This window comes from Chenopodium quinoa, unplaced genomic scaffold (genome assembly GCF_001683475.1).
Source record: "Chenopodium quinoa cultivar QQ74 unplaced genomic scaffold, ASM168347v1, whole genome shotgun sequence".
Taxonomy (NCBI): Eukaryota; Viridiplantae; Streptophyta; class Magnoliopsida; order Caryophyllales; family Amaranthaceae; genus Chenopodium; species Chenopodium quinoa.
Window position 1 is genome coordinate 2,469,962 of NW_018745105.1, and position 10,195 is coordinate 2,480,156.

At 29.6% G+C, this 10,195-nt stretch overlaps 1 protein-coding gene across 1 annotated transcript; it reads left to right on the top strand.

Annotated features, from left to right (window-relative positions):
- Positions 1–550: 550 nt before the first annotated feature.
- On the top strand, positions 551–9,915 carry LOC110709967 (probable indole-3-pyruvate monooxygenase YUCCA10). Its single transcript, XM_021888221.1, has 4 exons — positions 551–1,312; positions 7,402–7,635; positions 8,933–9,055; positions 9,559–9,915. Exons 1-4 carry the CDS (start codon positions 686–688, stop codon positions 9,721–9,723), a joined length of 1,149 nt encoding a protein of 382 aa, XP_021743913.1. The 5' UTR covers positions 551–685; the 3' UTR covers positions 9,724–9,915.
- The last annotated feature ends 280 nt before the right edge of the window (positions 9,916–10,195 follow it).

The following is a 10,195-nucleotide window of genomic DNA, read 5'->3' on the forward strand; positions in this document are numbered from 1 at the left end:
ATTGATTGATGATTTCAAACAATCCCTATAAAAATTATAAAAAGGTAGAGATTTTCTAAATCTATCCTACCTAAAATTAAATAAAGAACCAAAATTTAATAAAGAAAACAAAACATGACTTAGGGCATGTTCACATTTACTTAATTTCAGTTCAGTTCAGTTTAGTTCAGATCTAATCAGTTCAGTTCAGTCAACTCCTAATTTTCCTCTCTCATAAAATATTCATTTCATCTCAGCTCAATTCAATTCAGCTCCAATCAGTTCAATTTAGTTCAGCTCTAATCAATTTAGTTCAATTCAGTTAATTTCAGTTCAGTAAATGTGAACATGCCTTTAAATGGGGCAAATAATTGAGAGGGATGGAAGCTGATTCTTCATTCATCACACTGGGCTGCAGCCTCATTAATTTTGTCTACAAATCAAGAATCAAGATGCATGATATTCGAGTATACGTCAAGTCAAGTCAATTATTCCTTTATTTTTATAATAATTTATATACAATTAAACCTACTCCTATTTTTCTATTTTCTTACTTGTATAAAATGTGTACACACTTCACGCATAAAAGTCCACATTCAACGAGTGAACATAAATAACATTCCAAACTCCAAATTATTTCAAACTCATCCTAAGCCGCCTCCTAAATTAAGCGTTTTACAGTAAGCACGAAGAACAGTCAGATACGATGGCTGACTCGACTGTTATTGTTGTAGGGGCCGGGCCATCAGGGCTAGCCACCGCGGCCTGTCTAACCCACCACTCGATACCATACATCTTACTCGAAAGAGAAGATTGTTTTGCTTCTCTATGGAAGAAAAAGGCGTATGATCGCCTTCACCTACATCTACCAAAGGAATATTGTGAACTTCCTCACATGAATATGCCCTCCAATTACCCAAAATACGTCCCAAAAAAAGATTTCTTACAATACTTGGACAACTACGTTGATCATTTTGGGATCAAGCCTTTGTACAAAAGGTGCGTGGTGAGTGCCAAGTTAGATGAAGGTACACAGAAATGGCGTGTCGTGGCAAAGAAAGTGACGGACAAGGCCGAGGACAACGACGAGGAGGAGGAGTATGTTGGGAGGTATTTGGTGGTGGCTAGTGGTGAAACATGTGATCCATATTGTCCTGAAATTGAAGGGTTGAGTAGCTTTCAAGGGAAAGTAGTGCATTCTACACAATATAAGTCTGGTAAAGAATATGAAGACAAAAGTGTGTTGGTTATTGGAGCTGGTAATTCTGGCATTGAAATTGGTCTTGATCTTGCTAATTATGGTGCTAAAACTTCCATCGTTGTTAGAAGCCCTGTAAGTTTTCTAATCGTGTCTTATCGATATTGTTATTACTCATTACTCCGTTGTTTTAATATTCTGTATTTTGACCTTTTTTGTCTCACAAAAAACATTTAACTAAGAAAAACATTAGAAAATAAATAGAAGAATTCATTACAACAATAAGAAGCGGAAGAAAAAAGTTTTTATATTTTTTGTTTATTATGAATATTTTTTTTTCTTTTTTTTAATACTCTGTATTTTATTGGTATGACAAATCATGATATTCAATGGTGTTTGGTAACTTTTGAAGATTCATTCTACTTTTTTCTTTTTGAGATACTTTTAACATGTTTTACTAACTTGACTCTACTTGATTAGATGTGCACATACGTAAATTAGGTGAAGTTAGGATTTAAATTAAATTATGTTTATTGTATGTGCCTAATAAACAAATTGACCAATTCAATTATTATTTAATACATCACACAAGTTGACCCATAGAAAGTGAAATTATGCAAGTACGACAATGTTTGTTAGTTATCACTTCTGTAGAGATAATTGACAGTAGGTTATTGATTATTGTAACACTCATGTACGGAGTACAAGTTTTATAATTTTCATAATTTAAAATGTTGAATACCAAATTAAAATGTGAAAATATGGGAAAGAATAAGTATGAAAAGTATTATTTTCTCATTATTCATAGTTTTCAGTTATTAAAATTAGACTAAATATAATTACTAGGAGCACCACCAGTTAGCTTTTAACTCTTGGCTACACCCCTTCATTCCAACAACATAAATACCCAGTCATCATTGCATTTTCGTAAATATATCAATAATATTGAAACTCATATTTACTAAAAAGTTATTGATTTATTTACAATTTTGCCATTTGATAAACAAATTTTGTTTATCATATTGATAAACTTGTATTTTCTCTATTTCCCCGTCTATTTATTTAAAACTTTGACTATATTTGATAATTCTTTTCGATGATGGTTCTCGTTTGTTAAAAGCCAAAACTTAATAGAACTATAATTTTTCAGAAAAGGATATTTAAATTATTTTTATATGTAGCAAACTAAACCAAATTTGGCATATACGTGTCACTTTTTAATAAAATCCATTTACATCATCAATTGTAGAAATCCAATAAATTACAATTTATCTTTCCTTCATCTGAAAACAATTTTAGAATATAAAAAGAAAAAAAAAATTGAGTATGCAAAAGCTAACGAACGCCCCGGGAGCGTTGGATAAGCTATCTAAAACTAGAAGGATTAAATTAAAAATTAACATTAATTACACCGATCGACACGTGATTTTGTCATATTTTTCCAAATTAATACCACTTTAGGTAATATTTTGTCATATTCATTAGCAAGATCCAATTGAGTATTACATTTGAAATCAAATGTGATCATGTGAATCTTCACGTTAAAATTGAATGATTTAAGTGACAAACTCTGTTAGAAAGTGCTACGGGGTAGTTTAATATAGCTATTGGTTGATTAATCATACATAACTACAACATGAAAGTCAAGCAATTATAAAGATTGATGATTTAATACAAGATAAGCATTAAATATTATTGACTGTTTCATTGTTTGTACTCATATAAATGAACTAGTGGGATTGATCCACTTTTTAAGCCCCCGGATTTTTATTTTTTTTTTGTAAGTTTTTCATAAAGAAAAGCGATATCAATAGTCTTAGGGGCTTAAAATTACATAAAAACTAAAAGTAAGCAGAAGAAAAAAAAAAAAAATTCTATTATATAAGATTATAAGTCAAGAGAGAAGATTGTGGTGTCCTCTTGAAAATGTCTTAGTATTTTGTTGAGCTCATGAGAAAATTCTCATGTGAGTGAAAGTGTTGTCCTATATAGAAAGAATATACAAGTAAAGAGGAATATTGAAATGTATATCCCACATTGAAAAAAAAGAGAAAGTTGTATCCACTTTATGAGTAATGGTGGGTAACTCACAAGTCACAACCATTACAAATCACCTCATTTATTTCTCTCTCTTCCAAATCATCTCCCATCTCACTTTCCACTATCTTAAAGTTACAATTATGAGTTACCTTATTTTTTCATCTACAATGGTAAGGTTACTCACTGCTCTCTCTCCTAACAAATTTTTCTTTGTAAGTGACACTTGTCATCTTATAATTGAATAATAGCAAAACCAAGGCAAAAAATTATGAGCATGTCAGTTACTTACTAGTTACTCAGCAGTGGGGAGTGCTCCTTACCATGAGTAACTTGTGGGTCACTTTCCACGATGGTGAGCTAACTCACAAAGAGGAGAGAGAGTGTTGTGAGTTACTAGTAACTCACCACTGCTCATGCTCTAAGGGACTACTTCCTTCATTGTCATATGGATTTGAGGTGGAGAGGAGACGACTAGGGTTTTTTCTCTTTAAAATTTTTCTAGATAATTTTAAAATTCAGTATTTATTTTTTTTGAAATTGAAAATAATTAAGAAATTAATAAAAAAATATAAAAAAATTAAAAAAATAGATTTTAAATATATAAAAAAATAATATATAACTAATTTTAACATAAAAAGTAAATAAACCAATTAAAAATTAGTTTAATGATATCCATTTTAAGGTGACTACCATAAAATTTTAAATACTAGAATAAGAATAAGAATAAAAATGATACAAGTAATAATTCAATGCATTTAAGGATTAAATTGATTCATCGTCAATCTTCAATCAAATACACAACAATTGATTCAATAATCAATGAGAGTGAGGGAAAGTTCAATGCAAGTGGTTAGAGCTCCCCTTTCAATTCCAAAAGATATTGGGATCGATTCTCATCACCCGGCCTTGCGGATCTCTAAAAAAAAAAAAATTTGATTCAATCAATGTCATGGTTTAATCTATCATCTTCTATTACATCAAGTTACTTACAAAATTAAATAATTTCAGTAATTGATTTAATCAATAATTAAAAAAAATTCAATCTATCATTTCAATCAAATTAAAAATTCCCTCATTTTAATAAAATTACTAGGTTAGATCCCGTGTCATGCACGGTAATCTATAAATATGTGTAGTAATAAAAACTAACGACTCCACCATCAGGAGACACTCCACCATAGGGAGACGAACGAGTATCTACACTACTTGTGTAGATTTATTGAAACCTAAATTGCAAAACTAAATAAAATTACAGGAAAAGGATCGGAAATAGTATAATTTCTGAATAAATTAGACTATTTTCGGCCTAAACGGCCAAAATTTTGGAGAAACCCTAGAAGAGAGGAGGAGAGGAGAGGAGTATTTTTGTTCTTAGTTTAAATCACCAATGATAACGCTCTTAATAAGTAGTTTATTTAAATAAAAATAATAATAACTAAGGACACACCAGGAGATAACACGTGTCATTGTTGGTGTGTCTTTTAGTATATAGTACTAGTTTTGTCCCCGTGCAATGCACGGATTTATAATGCATGATATAATAATAGTCAATCGAAATAGAGTTAATTGAAATTAAATGACTTATGTAACACTTTTTTTTAATTTGAATTTAATAATGTTTACTTTAAATTTTTTTTAATAAACTTTTTTTTTAAAACAAAAGAAGAGCCTTTCGGAGGGAAATTTTTTGATAAAATCATGCCAAGTGTCCCTCCGGTGATTACTTTAGTATATAGTATAGATATCATTTTTGAAACTAAATTTTGAAATAGTATTAGTAAGAGTACAAGTTGTGAGAGCCATTTTTGAAAATGGTATATGTTAGGCCCCATTCTCTTCACCTTATTTTTGATGAACTGAAATTATTTTTACTGAAATGAAATTATTTTTGCTGAACTTAAATTATATTTACTGAACTGAAATTATTTTTGCTGAACTGAAATTGTTTTTCATGATTTTCTATTATAATTCTTCTTTAAGAAAACTGATTTTTACTGAACTAAAATTAATTTTATTGAACTGAAATTATTTTTACTGAAATGAAATTATTTTTACTTAATATTATTTTTTAAGGTGAAGAGAACAGGGCCTTAGAATGAGTAAATTAAAAAACATATCTAAAAAAGGAAAATGAGTAAATTTTTAAGAAGAAAAAAAAGTAGGGAGTATATATGAACTAATCAATGATATTGCTTTTCATGCCTCGATCCCTATAAAATTTGGTTTGATAAATTAACTAAAATGTTTTTAATTATATATTAATTATGGTTGATAGATGTTTTTTCTGTTTTTTTTTTTGTCTATATTATCTTTTAACTAGTTTTGTCCCCGTGCAATGCACGGATTTATAAAGCATGATATAATAATAGTCAATTGAAATAGAGTTAATTGAAATTAAATGACTTATGTAATACTTTTTTTTAATTTGAATTTAATAATGTTTACTTTAAATTTTTTTTAATAAACTTTTTTTAAAACAAAAGAAGAGCCTTTCGGAGGGAAATTTTTTGATAAAATCATGCTAAGTGTTCCTCCGGTGATTACTTTAGTATATAGTATAGATAGATTGATTTCCTCGATTAATCAATCTACTCTTCCATAAATCAATAATTTACCTAAATAAATCCTTATGTGTCACTCTTTCGTGATTTGATGGGCATAACACTAACAAACCCTACTTTTTTTTTTTTTTTTTTTGATATTCTTTAATTCTGTATTTTTCAATTATAGATTCTCTTCATCTTCACTAGAGAAACACTTTCGTGATTATTTAGTTTCTCTATCAACCGCGACAATCACCATCATTTTTGTATTAACCTTGCAACCGTTACCTAATTCATCATTTGTTTTTTCGCTTACAAAATTGTTTACTAGTTTTACATGTATATTATTGTATGCTAGATTTTTCACACCAAATTCTATATTTGTTGACTTCTATAAGGTTGTATACTTGTATTTGTAGTTTTTTTTATAATTAATTTAATCAGATTATCTTTATTCTTAACTCATTAACTTTGGCTAGTTAGGTTGTTATTTAAAACTATTGATGTAGATATTTTAATTATTGCTTAACTCATGCATCACATGCATATATAAGCAAGTATAACATGTATTATAACAATTTATAAGTGTTTTATCATGCATTTCTAGATTAATTTCAGATTTAAAAATATATTAAGGCCTGTTCATATTTACTTATTTTCAGTTCAGTTCAGTTCAGTTCAGCTCTAATCAGTTCAGTTCAGTTCAGTTCCAATCAGTTCAGTTCAGTTCAGTTCAGCTCTTAATTTCCCTCTCTCATAAAATATTCATTTCAGCTTAGTTCAGTTCAGTTCCAATCAGTTCAGCTCAGTTCAGTAAATATGAACAGACCCTAAATAGAGCTATTACATGTATAAATACCCTTTCATTGAAAGAGTATGGAGTATAATTGTTATTTTTTTTAAAGCCCATAGGATCTTGGGGTAGGTTTGTTTTGCGTAAAATGGGGAATAACTTGCTTTTAATTTTTCTTTGACTTTATTAAGCTCCCTACTATACTAAAAGAAAATGAGAGTTTATATTATACCATACTTTGAGATGTATCGCAATTAATTAAATAATATCTAGGGTTAATTCACAAGCACGCCTAATTGATCGTATTTAGGAGCTCAAGAGCTCCATATGAGGAAATGGTCCCAAATTTTATTCCTTTTTTTTAAGAACCCAAATTTTATTCCCTTTTTTTAAGAACCCAAGTTTTATTCCTTAGGAGTAGATGTAGATCTAACTGTAAGTAGTACACTTATGATTAATTGCATAATTGACTTTGTAATACATTAATTAATAACAAATGAGTGATTGCATTATTATTATTGATACAATGGTACCCCTTTCCCCTTGTTCAATTTAGTTTATGATGTTCCATATGTTATCTTATAAAACAAGAAAGGTTAGAAACTCGATTTAAACAAAAAGAAAATTCCACTATTCTAGAAATTAAATTATACTTCATACTTTGTAAAAAAATGTAACACTCTTTAGTAATTATGGAATGGTTATAAAATTCTGTAAATGTAATATTATATAACAATTCCTAGTTATATTTAAAAATTGAAAAAACGTGTAACAAACACACTTGATCATCAATCATTATTAATTGTATGAGTATTGATAAAGCTCTTACAAATTGAATTTTTGTGTAGGTTCACATATTGTCCAAGGGAATGGTGAGCATGGGACTAGTTCTTTTGAAGCATTTACCATTAAAATGGGTGGACAACTTGTTGGTGCTCGTTAGTAAAATTGTATATGGAGATGTGACCAAATACGGGTTGACAAGGCCGCAAGAAGGTCCCTTCTATTTAAAAGTTGCCTTTGGTAAATACCCAATTATTGATCAAGGGTCTTTACAAAAGATCAAATCTGGTGAAATTCAGGTATTATTATTTCCCAACCAATCAACTATTTGGCAATCTTTATATGTTCCCCAAAATCTAACATATCAATAATTTGCTTTATTTGTTGATAAGAAAAAGAAGAACTTAAGTCACGCTCTTATTTAGTTTCTTAAAATCGTTAGTTTCTTGATTTATAGTTAGATACAGTAGTTTTGTTTCTCACATTGGAGTTGTTCGGAACGACTGGTTGAGAGATATTAAGAAGTGTCTCACGGCGGTAAGTTGGTCATTTTATGTGGGGTTTAAATTTTGACATTGTAGATTTAGTAGTACAAAATACATTCTCAAATGTCTAAGGGTGCAAAATATAATTTCAGTGGTATTTTAAATAGAGTCACTAATGTGTCATTAGGCTGTGAAATAATACCATTGAAGCTTCATTGATATAAAATACACTTTCAATAATGCACAATATATTTTCAGTGGTACTTACAAAAATCCCTAATGGTATAAATATACTCTCAATAGTAGTGGCCTCAAATTTTTTTTTTTGTCTTTTTTGCACGTGAAACTATTTCTGACAAAAAAGTGGGCCCCGCACCACCCTTTTTTCACTCTCTCTATCTCTCTTCCTTTCTCCATCTTCCTAGTACACTTGTTATATTATTTTATGTTGTGAGACATTTTATTTTGTCTCACAACCCTACATCTATTATTGTTGAAATGTCTCCATCACCTATATAAATTTGAGTGCTGAGAGCTTGATACAAATGTTAAGTTATTAAAACATAAAAGGAAAAGTCTAAATGATTCAACATAGCTCACAAAACACAAACAAAAATTCAAACGGAAAGCATTTATGTAAAACCGTCTTATCATTATAGGACCACTTTTGTTTTTCACTAAGACCCAGTGACGTACACTATCCTAGTATGATCAACCTACAAGTTATACTTATGATTGTAAAGCAGATTTAACAGTCAATCACAACTATATGATATGTCGACATACAACAACTCAATTAATAGCTATAAATCTATAATAATAGCCAATAATACGAGTAGTAACTAAGTAGGGCTATAGATTTAGAAATAATCAATCAAATGCAAGCTTAATTACATTACACCTAAATTAGCTGTTGCGGTAGCTTTGATTTATTAAGTTAGTATGATGTGTGAATGCGTTAGACACAAGAAAAAGCAAAGCAGGGCACATTGCATGTGAACATTAATCACTGTCCCTAGGTGTGGTGTGCTACATAATTATTCATCGTCATATTTTTGTAATTGCAACTTGTAACGTTGAGATTATTATTATGGAACGGTAAATGTTACAGATTTTGCCGGCAATCAGGAGCATAAGAGGCAATGATGTGTTGTTCAAGGATGGCAGATCGTATGCTTTCGACTCTATTATTTTTGCCACTGGTTTTAAAAGGGCCACAAATCAATGGCTAAAGGTAAATATGTATGCATGTATGGTCTACATATTCAAGTTCGGATAAAGTTTTTGGATGATATTATGATGACATATATGATAGGAAAACCGATGTTTTCTAAAAATATGATCAAGTTCGGACTAAGTTTTTTGGATTACATTGTGATCATATGAGACAAAAAAAAAAAAAAAAAAAAAAAAAAAAAAAAATTAAGATGAATGAGTTATTTGTTTGACACCAGATAATGACACGATGTCATATCAAATTTTATTATTATTATTTTTTATCATAATTTGTTATGATAGTTTATTAGTGAAGAGAGGTCCAACATAAAGTGTTGTGTAGTGTGTACAGAGTGGGTTTTAAAATCCAACTTCTAAAACAATATCCATTTTAAATACAATTGGTTATGTTTGATGTAATCATTGTTTCAAAATGATGATTGTCAAATTGTATACCTTAAGTCATATTCACTTCACTTGATATATTTTTATTTAATCATGATTTCGTTGGTGATTTAATGGGGAGATGATTATCTGCTGAATGAAGATGGATTGTCAAAGCAAAGTTTTCCTAATAATTGGAAGGGTAAAAATGGATTGTATTGTGCTGGTCTAGCAAGAAGGGGACTCTACGGAGCTGCTATGGATGCTGAAAATATCTCTAATGACATCAAAAAACGGAATTAGATAATTTTTGCTATCAAATCTCTGTTTCATTCTAATAAGGAATGGTAATCATGTCCAACTAGCATATTTATTTTTGTGCGTAAGTACGTGTGTTGACTTGTTATCACTCGATTATGTTTAATAGTCTTTCAAAATGTTTGATATCTATACAATAAAAATTAAATGATGTATGTCTTATTATTTATTGATGTTTACCGTGCCTAATATCATGTCTTTGATATAAACACGTCACAGATTGTGTCTCTTATCGAGTGCTAGGTATCGTGCCTGAGGAACATGAATGCCAAGTGAGTGATAGATCGCATGATCGGAATTTCCTACACTTGTATAAAAAATATGCAAAATCGAAAAAAAAGAGAGAGAAAAAAATATATATAAAAAAAAGAGTTCAAAAGTGAGGAAACCTCAAGCATAAAAATATAAAGATTTCAAAAGCAATGTTGTACACCTTGGGGGCTTATCTAAGGTATTG